The sequence below is a fragment of the Setaria viridis genome, chromosome 5 (genome assembly GCF_005286985.2).
Source record: "Setaria viridis chromosome 5, Setaria_viridis_v4.0, whole genome shotgun sequence".
Taxonomy (NCBI): domain Eukaryota; kingdom Viridiplantae; phylum Streptophyta; class Magnoliopsida; order Poales; family Poaceae; genus Setaria; species Setaria viridis.
Window position 1 is genome coordinate 33,031,398 of NC_048267.2, and position 14,333 is coordinate 33,045,730.

General features: G+C 44.7%; 2 protein-coding genes and 1 pseudogene across 3 annotated transcripts; 2 read left to right on the forward strand and 1 right to left on the reverse strand.

Moving 5' to 3' along the window:
- The first annotated feature begins 48 nt into the window (after window positions 1–48).
- On the forward strand, window positions 49–3,073 carry LOC117857062 (uncharacterized; annotated as a pseudogene).
- A 175-nt stretch (window positions 3,074–3,248) lies between these two features.
- On the reverse strand, window positions 3,249–6,379 carry LOC117857061 (uncharacterized). 2 transcript variants are annotated; one of them, XM_034739539.1, is made up of 8 exons: window positions 6,015–6,379; window positions 5,442–5,786; window positions 4,633–4,704; window positions 4,342–4,505; window positions 4,100–4,235; window positions 3,933–4,013; window positions 3,737–3,829; window positions 3,249–3,659 (listed from the first exon to the last, which is right to left on the reverse strand). In XM_034739539.1, exons 2-8 carry the CDS (start codon window positions 5,703–5,705, stop codon window positions 3,570–3,572), a joined length of 900 nt encoding a protein of 299 aa, XP_034595430.1. In that variant the 5' UTR covers window positions 5,706–5,786; window positions 6,015–6,379; the 3' UTR covers window positions 3,249–3,569. The 2 variants fall into 2 exon arrangements, with proteins under 2 accessions (XP_034595430.1, XP_034595431.1); XM_034739540.2 differs by having other exon boundaries at window positions 4,342–4,409; window positions 6,015–6,378.
- Window positions 6,380–9,986: 3,607 nt separating this feature from the next.
- Window positions 9,987–12,072, forward strand: LOC117857967 (small ribosomal subunit protein RACK1z). Its single transcript, XM_034740912.2, has 2 exons — window positions 9,987–10,956; window positions 11,711–12,072. The coding sequence occupies exons 1-2, from the start codon at window positions 10,066–10,068 to the stop codon at window positions 11,822–11,824; spliced, it is 1,005 nt and encodes a 334-aa protein (XP_034596803.1). The 5' UTR covers window positions 9,987–10,065; the 3' UTR covers window positions 11,825–12,072.
- The last annotated feature ends 2,261 nt before the right edge of the window (window positions 12,073–14,333 follow it).

Genomic DNA, 14,333 nt, shown 5'->3' on the forward strand with positions numbered 1-14,333 from the left:
AATTGCACCGAAGCTAGAAAAAAAATTCCTAAATAAAACGCATAAAAAAATAGTGAACACGCGCTTAGTATAGCTCGATCTGATAATGGGGCGGCCGCGGTGAAGGGGCGCAAGCTCCACGAGGCGGCGGCCTCGGACGCCGCGCCGCCCGCCGAAGAGGCTGAGGAGCTGCCGCCGCTGGAAGAGCCTGCCGGCGAGGACAAGGGGAAGGATGAAGAGGCGGCGGAGGGCCTCCCGGTTGTGCCCAGGCCGGTGGAGGGCAGGCGGCGGCCCGGCGCCATCTTCGTGCTCGAGAGGGCCTGCCTCGAGGTCGGCAAAGTCGGCAAGGTACAGTGGTTAGGCTTAGCAAGAAAATTGCTCTGTTTCCTTGTGCTGTTCCACAGCGAACTCGTGTTATCTCCGCTGGATGATTATGTACCGCTCGGGTTCCATCTTTTGCTTAGATTAGGGGATTTATTCGATTAATTGGTTTGCTCAAGCATTTCTAGTACTGTTATTAGTAGGGAAAGGGGAAAAGTATAGAGTAATTTTGGCTTGTTGTGAGAAAAGAAAATAGCTTTGACACCTGCGCAATCGTGTGGAACTGCATGAAAGTAATCAAGGATGTTAAAATGTTAGTGGATTAAGTTTGTCCTTATATTAAGAATGCTTACTGTCTTACGATTTTATAGCTGAACTGAAGAGAATCCCATTTGAGGTGTTGGTTTCTTGACTTTTAGGTGTTTTATCATTTTTTGCACAGGACCAATTAATCATTTTGATATTTTCTTGTGTTCGCAGTGTTTGTATCATAGTATGCTCATCGTCGTCGGTTTTTGGCTATAGCTAATGCAATTCTTTCCACAGCAAAAAGATCATCGCTTGGCCATTTTATAGAATACCAATGTTAATTAAACTTTACCGTTCACTAGTGTAGAGGTGTAGACTTTGTGCGATTGATTGTTTCCTTCAATCATGTAAAAAGCTTATTCCAGCTTTCCTGATTTCCTGATTGTGTACAGATCCACAGCTTCTGCTTTATTTGAACAAAAAAAGAACAAGAAAAATCTAAGCATAACATCTGGATGCTTTCTTTCTAAACAACTGATTGTCATACATGGATAGCAATTTTGACAAAGCTTCCTTTCTAAACAACTTATTGTCATATATGGAAGTAATTTGACAATTTCTTTTACCATCCTGTGCAGACTATGCAAATCTTGACTCAGATGATCACGCTAATTAAGGAAGCAGAATCGCAATCCTGCTGACTATAGGCCTGATATCATTCATCAGGTGATGTAAATTTCTTGAAACTACTGCCTATGGATTAAAGCTGTCCCCTTTATGTTTGATCAGCAAGTCCTTGCTTCAAAGTAAGTGTAAATCAGACAATTCTTCTGTATGAAATCATTAAGCACTTCATTGCTTTGTTGCCTTATCTATTCCCATTTTCCATTTGATCATCCCTATGTCCTGTCTTTTGGGGGATTTACTACAATTTGGAACTTCTTAGCATCTGATTAATTTGTCTGAGTGAGGTTGCTCCAGAGAGGCGCTTTCTATGTTGTAAAAGTTGGAATGTACCTTGAATTTGCTTCCAAATATTTTGCAGGCTCTACTGGCAATATTTGACAGCCCTTTAACAAAAGCTGGAAGGTTACAGGCTGTTTATGTGAGGACTGAAAAGGGAATATTGTTTGAAATCAAACCTCATGTCCGCATGCTACGGACATTTAAACGCTTATGAGGTTTAATGTGTAAGATACTTATAAACTTGTATACCTTGTCTGCCTTTTGTGTTTGTATTATTCGACAGTTCTGATGTGCAGGTAACTATTTAATATTGCAGCACAATTGTTGCAAAAGCTGAGCATTACAGCAGTTGGGAAGCGCGAGAAGCTTCTTAATGTTGTTAAAAATCCTGTTACCCGCTATCTTCCTGTTGGTGCATGGAAAATTGGTGAGAGTTTATATTGTTAAGTAAAACATGTTTCCATATAAGGTATATATGCTAATTGTTTTTTTACTAAGGCCTTTCATTTAGCGCTGACAAGTCAGTCAACTTATTTGACTATGTTGCCAAATCCAGTGATGATGAACCCCTTGTTTGTGGTGAGTAAAAGCTGTGATATTGATATTAAGCTGAACTGTTTTAATCCCCCAATCTTTGTGCCTGATCCCATGCTGTCTGCACATTGTTCCAGGTTGGTGCCATGGCCCATGGAAAGATCGACAAGGAATACACTGATGATTACATCCAAAGTAAGTAGTGATATCTTGAAACAATAAAACTAGCGATGCTGAGAAGTAAGATCAACTCAGTGGTCAGGGTGACATTCTATATGTGTTAATTAGTTCTGCGCTTGCGCATGCACGTGTGCAGGATTATGTCATAGGTGTCCACACAGCCTTGTAATTTTACTATCCAGATGATTTGTCAAAAACTTTCTAATTCCAGGATTTTTTTTCTTAGAAAGTTTCAACTCAGCAGCAACTAGCCTTAACTTGGTAGCAACTTGGAAGTACGACCAGTTTGTTTTATAAATTCATATAATGATATTATCCCACTTCTGGCTAGTTTGAGCATGAGCCATTTTTGCTGGTTCTATCATCTTTTCTGTAGAACAAAAACCGGCAAATAAATGCACACAACTACATGCTTCAATTCTTACATAGCTTGGACAAACTGCTATTTTCTAGCCTCTTGTCTCAAGATGCATTCTCTGATTTTTTTTCTTTTTTGGTGTTATAGGCTTGTAGCTGTAAAGGCAGTAATGTAATGCTTGCATTTTCTGTCTCTGTTTTCCTTTCAACCAAATTGACAACTTTCCTTGTTGATGCGGTTTGCAACTACCCTCTCAGTGCTGCCTGCTGTTTGAATCGGATATGCAGCGCCCTGGAGCAGAAGTGGAACATCGGATGGATGGAAATTTTGAGACAGAACATCTTTGTACTGGCTAGTAGCATTGTGTTTTTCTCCATCCTACATGTATTGCCTTTTTTATCCGTACCTCAATCTCGAGCTGTAAACATATGAGCATTGGGTCACAAGAATTGCACATCAATTTTCCTAAATCAAGTTTTATCAGAATTTTAGGAAAATGCATTTTAGTTTGTTTGTTTGATAGATTCAAGGTTAGAGATAACTTCGTTTGAATAGCATAAACGAGCATGAATTTTACCAGGTGGTCTTCCTCTGATCTGAATATAATTAAGAAAGCACTAGCAATGAATCCTGCCATCAATCAAGCCTCTAATCACACACAGAACCAAATCGGTCTTCCTATATCTTTGTCACAAATGCATGTACATTTTTTATGCAACTTTCCTACAATTGTTTCACATTACAGGCACCAAGCCAACTTCATCTTCCTGACTTGTGAAGTTGAGTGGCTGTATCGTAGAATTGCTTTTGTGCACAGAAACTACTATGAATCATTGCATGTCAATCGCAATGATTTCGTATCTTCCAAATCCTATGTGACAAGCCTGAAGCTCAAACATCTATCATATATTTACAGAGCCCCTCAAACATTTCTCATATATTTACAGAGCCCCTGCCTGACTTGGAATCACCATGCAGCTTCCTACCGGATGTTGATGATATGCTGTTGAGGTGGCATTGGCTGCAAACCCCCTGCTCCACGAGGTTCAGAAACCGGCGTCTCATGCACAACCTGCATTATCATGAAAGTTCACATTGTGAATATAGAAGCTAGAACTCGAATGCAAAATGTTCCTGAATTCCACAGACCTGACGTTGATTACACCGATGAAGCAATGCGGTAATTGATATCAAGATGATGTAGACAGGTATGACAATTCCAGCCGTTCTGAACATTAGCAGCTGTACCGGCAGCGTAATTTGCACAGTTCAGATTTTTAGTTAATCAGTTTGCATATAAATTAGGGTTAAGGAGAAAGTGAGATATCAGATTCCAGTGCCTTACAGTGATTAGCTCTATTGAGCACACTTTGTGGCTGCGGAGTATAAGGAAGATTGCGTCACGGAGAACCAACAAAGCCATCAACTGCAGGTGTGTTAAAAAAATGTGTCAGTTGGCTGCAGAATGAACACTCATGTCAAAGTAGAAAATCTGTGCTTTGTAACACTTACAGCAACGGCAAATACTCGGCAATATATGACGTTTTTTGGGTTGGAACTTTGAGAATCAAAGCTTGATGCACCATCAGATTGATCCAAGGTGTGACCATAACTAGCACCGTGATTTTCTCGTCTTTCTACAGCTCTCCTATAATGAGATTAACTTTAGTTATGAGGTGACCCTTCTGTGATCAGTTTTTGGATCTATGAATGCCCATTTTATTTTTATCATGCAGAGGAGCATCGAGTGGCACCTGAAATTTATTAGGTTCCTTCCATGCCGAAACAACTTCAAAGGAGCAGTGTAGTTTGGTGTCAGTTGCTGTGGCATCAAGAGCAGAAACAACAAATCAGCCAACTGCAATGTCCTGTCATTCAGCACCGTTGACTCAATGGTGTTTTTTCCCCTCATCCTCAGCTTAAGTAAAAGAAAACCTGAATTACTAGTATGAAAAGAAAAGCGCTAAAATATATCCAGCTGCTTCTTTTCATGTAATTCTGTTGAGAATGGTTGGTTATGATAAGCAAGTTTTGGAAAGCATCACCTGCAAGCATATCTCACATATGGTGTCTCCCTTCTCGTTACACCACCGCTGGACGCATCTGTGGTGAGCGTACTGCAGCCAGCAACAAACTAATTCAAGTAAGACCTCCGTTCATGGGGCAGTACAAAAATCTGTTGCGCATGGTGATGGAAAAATAGCATGGAAAGAAATTAGTCTAGTCTGGATTGCGGTGGAAGTCAGATGGCGATACCGACATCTATTGGGAGGTCCAATTCGATTGTGATAAGTCGATAACTGATAACACAAGAGAATCCCTGATTGCATTCTAGAATAATAGCAATTTTGTTACGCGGTAGCATCTTGTTAGAAATGAAAAGAAAATTTAATGTAGCCAGCAATTTGTTGGAATATAAGAAAATATCATCAAAGGGTGCAATATTCCATGATTATGGAGTAATGAATTCCAAACAGGCTCTGAACTTGTTGGCTTGTTATTATTGGCAGCATCAATCAAGCCTAATTTTATTGCGTGTATTTTTTTTCTTATTTGCAATCGTCTCTGCAATCTCTTACTCACAGTAAATTTAGTTCGCTTAGTATTTATTTCGAGAACAAGACCAATTTAATTTATGTAATATCGCACTTGTAATCCCGGACACCCTTCTTCTTATATGATATGGTAGCTCTCCTGCTAAGTTATTAAAAATCTCACAATAAATCTACTTTTTGGAAAAAATGAAAAGGTAAATGTCGTATGAGCTGTAATCATATTTCGATGCAAACTTCATGGGATAGCCAAGGATCAAACGGGGACACCGAAAAGAAGAAGCAGAGGAAATGAAGCTTGCCTTCAAGCTGCCCTTGCAGGAGCAGGGGGTCTCCATGTAGGCCTCGTCACCTTCCTCTTGGCAGATCCTGCACTCCACCATGACACCGCTCTTGGCTTTGCCCACGCACAGCTGAACGTCTTCAGCAACGACGGAGGGGTCGGTGTGCTCGTAGCCGTCCGAAGTGGAAGGCACGGCGGCGTCGGCAGATGACTCATGAACGGCGGACCGGAGCGTCGACTCCGTGATCAGACGGCCCGTCATCAGCGCGAAGTGATCCGCCATCCTCGAGCTGCTTCCAGTGAGACGCTGGGTATCGGATCAACACAGAGCCGGGGTCCGCATGCGGCGGCGATCGCTGGGACGCTGAAACAGAGTTTCTTTCAGAGTTCAGAACAGACTCCGCCAATCACCATCTCGGATACGATTCAGGGGAAAACTTTGCGTTATCTACGAGCACGGGAGCACAAGCATGGCACGAGACAACAGAAAAGGAGTCTCCTTTTGACCGTCCTTTTCGCTGAACTCTCCCGCTCATGGTAGAAAGAAAGGGAGAACAAGGAGGAATGGAGGTGGTGGGTGTAAAAAGGCTACCTGCGTCCTGGGCAAACGGCAAAGGGGAGCGGAAGCCCGAAGCCCTGCCGACTGGCCGAGGCAGAGAGAAAACGAGCGCGACGCGAGAGTTTTTCACGGCACGAGACGCGTTATAGGGATCTCTGGCCGCCACAAAGATCCTGCTGGTTTTCTCCGCGGAGAGGGGAAGAAGGAAAGGCAAGGATGCGATGCAAAGGCCGCGGAGAAGGCAAGGGAGCAGGAACAGGGGAAGCAAGGAAGGGAGCAGAGGCTCAGCTGAGCTTGAGCAGAGAGGCAACGGCGACGAGACGACAAGGCAAGGAGGCGGCTTGCGAGGCGGGACTAGGATATCCGAATTCCCAAAAACCCAGGTCCCAGGGTGATCTGGGGAGAGAAGCAAGGGAAGGGATTGGATTAGGTGGCGGCATCCTACTGGTCCCTCTCGTCATTTTGGCCCTTCCGTGCTCCCGAAAACAATCTCTGATTCCGACGCTGCCTCAGGATTCGCGCACGGTGGCCCCTCCGATAACCTGTAGTAACCGATCGATGGATGGCGACACCGACGCAGCGTTGTTAGATTCGACGGGTTGGAGTCTAGAACAGGCCCGAGGGGGATTGGAGATGTGCGGTCAAGGACGCAAGTGAAAATTCATGAGGATGAGATGAGCCAGACACTTGTAAAACGGAGAGGCATTTGTTGGATGGCAAAATAGCCATCTCGATCTCTTCGAGGGTTAAGTTTGGTCCCTACAAGTTTGGTCAATTAGTCCTTCAACTTTTATTTTTTTTCAAATCATCCTTATACTAATTTAGCACTCATGTTAGCATGAAACTGAAGCTACTCAATGTTAGCATGAAACTGAAGCTACAAGTCCTTTTAGCCCTTGGCTCCTTCCCCTCAAAACAAGCAACAAGAATTTAGTAAAGGAAAATGAAACTACCTAGTCACACGAATATTTTTAGCGGTAATCACACAAATGTTGGAGGAGCACGCGTCAAATACCAGCAGAACGATACTTTAAAGAGAAAAAAGCAGGTAACCACCTGCTGTTCTTCTAGCTTAAGGACAAATCACATTTTTCATGCCCCTATGATTATACCTTTCTAACGAAATTGGAGAAAACCACATCAATTCTCCAGCCGTGGAGTAAGAATCGTGAGAAGATGAAGTAGAATTCTAGCCGCAGGATTATACCTTTGTTGATCGAACAGGGCTAAAAAATGACGACATTTACATGTCACGGATCATTAGAATTGTCACGTTAAGCATCTGCTTAATTAGCAGTTAGCAGTGCCTCACAGTACCGGCGGGAATTGAAAAGGGGAAGAAGGAGCCAAGGTAAAAAAGACTTTTAACAATACATCATGGAGTACTGCATTAGCACAATGATGACTTTGATCCGAAAATAAAAGTTGAGGGACTAGATTGGTTAATCTGAAAGTTGAGGGACGACCGAGGGTCAAAGTTGAAAGATCAAGATGGCTATTTTACCTTGTTGGATCACGAGGACATGTTGAAGGCTCGATGATGCCTCTTGTCCTAAACACAGATGGCGTAACTATTCAACTGAACTCTGATTTATGGACTCACTCGATAACCAAATCTTCTCTTATTTTTCCTCGGATCCTGCTAGTGCCCTTTTTTCTCTTAAAAGAAAACAAAAAACGCAGTAAGTTCAAGAGAAAATATTTTTTTATGAAACCAAGAGAAGATGTGTTATTCTGAATTGGGAAGAAAATAGACGCATGAATTCGGATTAGCATGGTTTGGTGGTGGGCTTGGACGCATCCACACTCAGGGGTGTTTGGATACTCCAGACTAAACTTTAGTCCTGTGATATCGGATGTTTGCACGCTAATTAGTAATATTAAATATAGTCTAATAATTAAACTAATTGCATAAATGAGGGCTAATTCGCGTGACGAATCTATTAGGCCTAATTAGTTCATGGTTAGCCCATGTGATGCTATAGTAAACATGTGCTAATTATAAATTAATTTGGGTTAATAGATTCATCTCACGAATTAGCCCTCATTTATGCAATTAGTTTTTATAATTAGTTCAAGTTTAGTCCTTCTAATTGGTATCAAATTCGATGTGACTCAAACTAAAAATTAATACTTGGATCAAACACCTCCTTATCTTGCTAACCTTGCAACTCACTTCGCATGGCACTCGATCGCGACTTCATCCCCGAACCAACCTCCTATTCGCATTCGATTCCGGTGACGGTGACACCACCAGCAGCAAAGTGGAGAAGGACAGAAGGTGACAATTGGAGGGGTTGGATTAGAGCTCTCCATCGTTGTACTGCACCGCCTGATGCTTCGCTTCCAGCCATCGTCACTCATCGCTGCACACCTTTGCATCCCCTGACATGGACGGGAGGATGGAGTACGTGTGTGGCCTGGCCTCTTTCCATCCGTGGACCGTGGCCGTGGTGATTCACCACCCAAGCACGATCGACATGTGTGCCCCCTCCTGGCCCAAAACCGCTGTTGCCACGGCAGCACGATCACTATTCGACGCAGACGTTGATCGGCCGTAGAGATTCACGGAGCTCTCTTTCACGGGCATCGCAGCATCGCTGGACTTGCTCCGGCTGCAACAATGTTACTGGATTTCCTTTCCGTTTCTGCATCTCCTCCAATTCGCACCAGATTTCCTGTTTGGGTTAAGTGGAGGTGGAATGGAAGTATGGAGCCCATATCGCACGATTTATCAGATAATCAGAGACCAGTGCTCTGTCCTTGTTATTCCCGAAGAACTGATGCTGACACGGGGCCATCTTTCATCTTTCCCTAGAGAAATTCAGATCAAAATGTCGTGTTTCCTTTCAAAAATTTAGATCCAATTTGTATTTTCTTTTTTCTGAAGAACATGACAAGGTGCACATTTCCTGACCAACTTTCTAGCATGTTTTATAATATATATATAATATAATATATGACATTTACTCTCAGTATGTGTGTGTGTGTAGGTGATGGCTTTTGTTTCTCTGCTTATAATTGATGAGCCATTCGTGGTAGGCGTCTGATGGTCTAAATATTAAAGATGCATTGCTCGACGGAACATGAGAGAGAAAATATGATGAAAAAAGTTGACGTTCAAAATAAACGTAGCATTCGGAAAGCTGAATGGCCTTGTTGGTATCAAGATAGTTCGATTTGTGGAGTGCTAATCTCTAAAGGTTTATTAGTCCAGTCTCAATAAGAATTTCATCCTCCATAAATAACATGCCATGTAAGTAAATATGGTGATATGGTATTGAAGTTATGAAGAGAGAGAAGAAATGAGTTCCATCTCTACGAAACTATATTTACACGGTTATCAACACAATGAAACTCTTTTACGCATCCATTGAAAGCTATAGTTTCATTTCATCCTATCTTTTATCCAATCAAACACTTCAACATCATGCATGTAACAGTGAAATGAAATCTTACATTGTACGAGTTATTTCATTCATTATTTCATTACGCTAGAGATGATGTGGCAGTTTTGGAAGGAGTGAAATGAAATTAGTATTTAGAATGGCCTTATAAACTCTGGATTCTACTCCCCTCGTTCTAAATTATATGTCTCGATGACGAGCGATTTTTTTGAGAAGGGTTGATTTCCATTAAAACAAAAGGTGCACATACATGATGCAGTACAGGAACCTGGAAATAAGGAGCAAGAACAAAGAAAACACAGGGCCTGCTAATTTCTTGAAGAATTGCTTGTGCATTCACGGAAGTCGTGGATCTATAAGCTGTGTAGTAAGCCCATATCTCGAAACGATTTTCTGGTATTTAGGCCCATGTCTTAAGAACGTGGAGATGGGCTTTGATAAATAAGTCCATTACAATGGCAGCCCATTAGGAAATCAGCCCCGTTCCTCGCACATTCAACGGCCGTGATTTTCCCCCCGAACTTCCCAGCCCTGCTAGGGCTAAACCCTAACACCCACGCCGCCCGAGTATAAAACACCACGCCTCCTTCCCCGCCCGTCTTCCTTCCTATCTCCCCAGCGCCGCCGCCGCCTCCTCGCATTCGCAGCACCGGCAAACCCTAACCCTCCTCGCAACCATGGCCGGCGCGCAGGAGACCCTGGTGCTCGCCGGCGTGATGCGCGGCCACAACGATGTGGTGACGGCGATCGCCGCGCCCATCGACAACTCCCCCTTCATCGTCTCGTCCTCCCGCGACAAGTCGTTGCTGGTCTGGGACCTGACCAACCCCGTCCACGTCGCCGGGGACGGCACTACCACCGCCGACTACGGCGTCCCATTCCGCCGCCTCACCGGCCACTCCCACTTCGTCCAGGACGTCGTCCTCAGCTCCGACGGCCAGTTCGCGCTCTCGGGATCCTGGGACGGCGAGCTCCGCCTCTGGGATCTCTCCACGGGCCTCACCACCCGCCGCTTCGTTGGCCACGAGAAGGACGTCCTCTCCGTCGCCTTCTCCATCGACAACCGCCAGATCGTGTCCGCATCCCGCGACAAAACCATCAAGCTGTGGAACACACTCGGCGAGTGCAAGTACACCATTGGCGGCGACCACGGCGCCAGCGAGGGCCACAGCGGCTGGGTCTCGTGCGTCCGCTTCTCGCCCAACACCATCCAGCCTACGATCGTATCCGGCTCCTGGGACCGCAGTGTCAAGGTCTGGAACCTCACCAACTGCAAGCTCCGCAGCAATCTCCAAGGTCACGGCGGCTACGTCAACGCCGTTGCTGTGAGCCCTGATGGCTCTCTGTGCGCCTCCGGAGGGAAAGACAATGTTACCCTGCTGTGGGACTTGACTGAGGGCAAGAGGCTGTACGCGTTGGACGCGGGCTCCATCATCCACTCGCTCTGCTTCTCGCCCAACCGCTACTGGCTCTGCGCAGCCACACAGGACTCCATCAAGATCTGGGATCTTGAATCGAAGCACATTGTGCAGGACCTTAGGCCTGAGGTTTCCGCTGGCAAGAACCAGGTTAGTCTCACAACCATCAATCTGCATTTCTGATGTTGCTACTGATCATTATAGTGATAGGTCGCGATGATGTCTTAAATCTTCTGTCATTGATTGATTTCCAATTGTTCATACGATTATTATCGATCTGAGATGGCTTAGTTCATGTATCATTGGTCATTCAGTCGTAGGTCTGTTATGCTACTCATGTTTGGAATGCTAATTATATTGTCTTTGTGGACTGTAGTTTGTAAGTTAGTAGTTTGATGTTTTCTCTATTTTAGCTGTACTGATTGAACCATACCACAATTTGAAGGTTTGTTTGTATGATTTAGTTTGTTTGGTTGAAGCTGCTGCTTGCATTAATTTCATGAGAACACATCCTGTACATGCTTAAACTGCAGTTTGCAGTATCTTAGTGCAGCTTAAACTGTAAATGTTGATTTGCAAGGTATGCTGTTGAGCCACTTATCTGTTGGTTGGTATATTATGCTATGTTATTAGATTGATTGGACTGTGCATATAGAAACAAGATTACTTGCTGTGTCCTTGCCAATGCTATTCTGTCTTATTTGTCATGTGGAGAGAAGGTATTTTGATTTATATGTGAAAACCTCACCTGTTTAGATTATTTGTTAACTACTGTTAGTTTTGGTATAACATGTTTTTCATCTTATGCTCTATATGTAAAAAAAACTTGCACCAGTTACTGACTCTACTCTTTGGTGAAGTATTCTCGTCTCATTAGAAATCAATTATTGTTGCTGCCATGCAGATTCTGTACTGCACAAGCTTGAGCTGGAGCGCTGATGGAAGCACCCTCTATGCCGGTTACACAGATGGAACCATCCGGATCTTTAAGATCTCTGGATTCAGCTACTCGGTCTAAATTATGAATCTGTTTTGATAGTCTTATCCTGGGAAATGGCTGTGGTATCTTTAGCTTTTCTTTTCGACTGTTTGAAGGCATAATATCTGCCCAAGTACTTCGGCTTAATTTACTCTTTGTGTCAGTAGCTTCAGTCATGAGATCATGGGTACTGCGGAATAGGATTTGGTTTGCACCATGTTTTGGTTTTTGCCTCAATTTTCCTGAATCATGCAATAGATGGTGCTACAGGATGCATTCAACCCGGTGATACTGGTGTGCTCATGATTTTGATTGCCTGTTTTGTGCGGAATTCTTCAGTAGCTGGATTCGTATAGGCTTTCTGTTGGTATGTTGTGTGGGCAGTAGTATCTTTTTGCCTTGTGTCTAAGACTTTGCTTCTCTCAGCCATACTTAGATTATAATCTAACCGAAGATTTTCTTGCTTTTTGCTTCTTATATTCAAATCTTTAAAGCCGCTTGGTAAGGGAAAATAATCACGTGTTTGGGATTTTCACATATTTACATCGATATACCACTTATAAGTCGACACAAACGGGCTTTTAAGTCTTTTTCCCCGCAACACGTATACGCCTAATCGCTTGCGCGGTGCATAAGAACTGAATTAATCTTCGATTCTTCTCCCAAACTTGGATGGGAATATATCTTTAGCTATTTTGTAAAAATAGCCGTGGTATGAAAATAAATATCAAACAAGATTTCGCAGCAACGAAAATAGCTGCAAAATCTTGTTTTAGTAGCGGCGGTCAATTAACTTAACGTTATATACGGAGCTCAGATTACACCCGGAGCTTCATGCTCCAAGCTCCCTGAAACAGGAGATAAAAAAGCGGTAGTAGACCCATGCGCTGCCTGCTTGATGTCTTGGATAATCGCACCAACACGAGATCGATCCGTAGCTACTGAGGCCAGCTCCACTCCAGTGATCAAATGGTAGTTGAAAAATACCGAACCGTGGACGCTGTGAGCATCGACGTTTATGTGTCAGAGCTTGAAATGGACGAGTAGATAAAGGGCTGGGCTAAACTTAAGCGTCCTCAAATAGATGGCTAAATTTTAACACCTCGAGGTATTTGGGTGGAGGGCTAAACTTTAGCACCTAGAGTGCAAAATGATCGGACTGCCCTCATTTCCCTCCTATCAAACCCACCAATCACCCAAATCGCCCATGCCGACCCTCGCGGACCATCCACCCTTTGCCCCAGAGCCCCCTCATCCCCACGCCTGCCGCGGCGACGAAGGCGGCGACGGCACGGCCGCCCCGCCCCCCAAGCTTCTTGTGTTGCAGCCGGAAGCTTCTTCGTGCTCCTCATCCCCAACTCCTCCGCCGCTCCTGCTGGCGAAGTGCGGCTTCCTGGTGCCCGATGTACTCGCTGTGGCCGCCGCGACGCCGTCACCAAGCTCGCGGACGCCGACCCGGATGCCGCCGCCGAGCTCCACTTCCTCGCGTCACGCTCCAAGACCGAGTATGGGGAGCGAGAATCCGGCCAGCTGCCCCGGAACCGCAGTCGCGTGGCGGCGGCATCGAAGCAAGCGGCGCCAGAGGAGGAGCCGAGGTGGCGGGGCTGGCGAGGTGAGGCGGAGGAGGCGGGGCCGGGCGAAGTTTGTGGGGGAGAGAGAGAGTGCGGGGAGGGGGGCACCGGTGGAAAGAAGGCAATCGGGGACCACTTTTAGCTTCTTCAGTCCATTTTAGCACCCCTTGGAGGGGCTAATGGATTATGGAGGGCTAAATTTTAGCACCTCTAGAGGCTAATTTGACTAAAATAGGGGGCTAAAGTTTAGGCCCCCTTCCAAACACCCCCGGAGTTTGAACTCAGCCGGAGAGATAGGAGGAGGTGCGCTGTTGAACGAGGAGAGAGGGAGCTTTGGGTCCTACTAATGGAACTCAGCGCTGGAGGTCTCGAATCGTGTTTGCCGTCGATGTTTTTATGTGGAATGATTGGAGTTTTCAATAACACCGGTAAGCAGTCAGAAGCAACAACTGCTTGATTGTACGAGTGGTCCGCAGCAAAGCGAGCTGCATGTTGCCTCCGCAAGCTGATTCCTTCAACTCCATGCCTGCAAGCGGCTAGGAATAAGCTGTTCTGGTCTCTAATCACTACCATTCGCAAATCGATTTGATTGTGCAAAAGTAGCTGCATCTACATCGTAACCCATAGTTCCAACGGCGGAACCATTTTTGAGGCCTGACAGGGTCACGCCTTGTGAATATAACAGGTTGTCAGGTTTACTATCATGCAGATAACCATATCAATGCACGCTCGCTCCATTGCTGGCCTCACTCTCCCAGATATACCAATGTGATCATCAAGATCGCAGATTCCTCGTTGGTTCAGTTGGCTATGTATACCCATTGTTTAGGCGACCTGAAATTGTTGAGTCGCCATTTTAATCCACACCATTTCTTGGGTTAACACCAAATTAAGGAGACATATTGGCAGGTGAGGAATGCATGATCTACTGTTTATTCTATTCCGCAATAACAAGAAGCGTCCGGAGCTGGTATCTT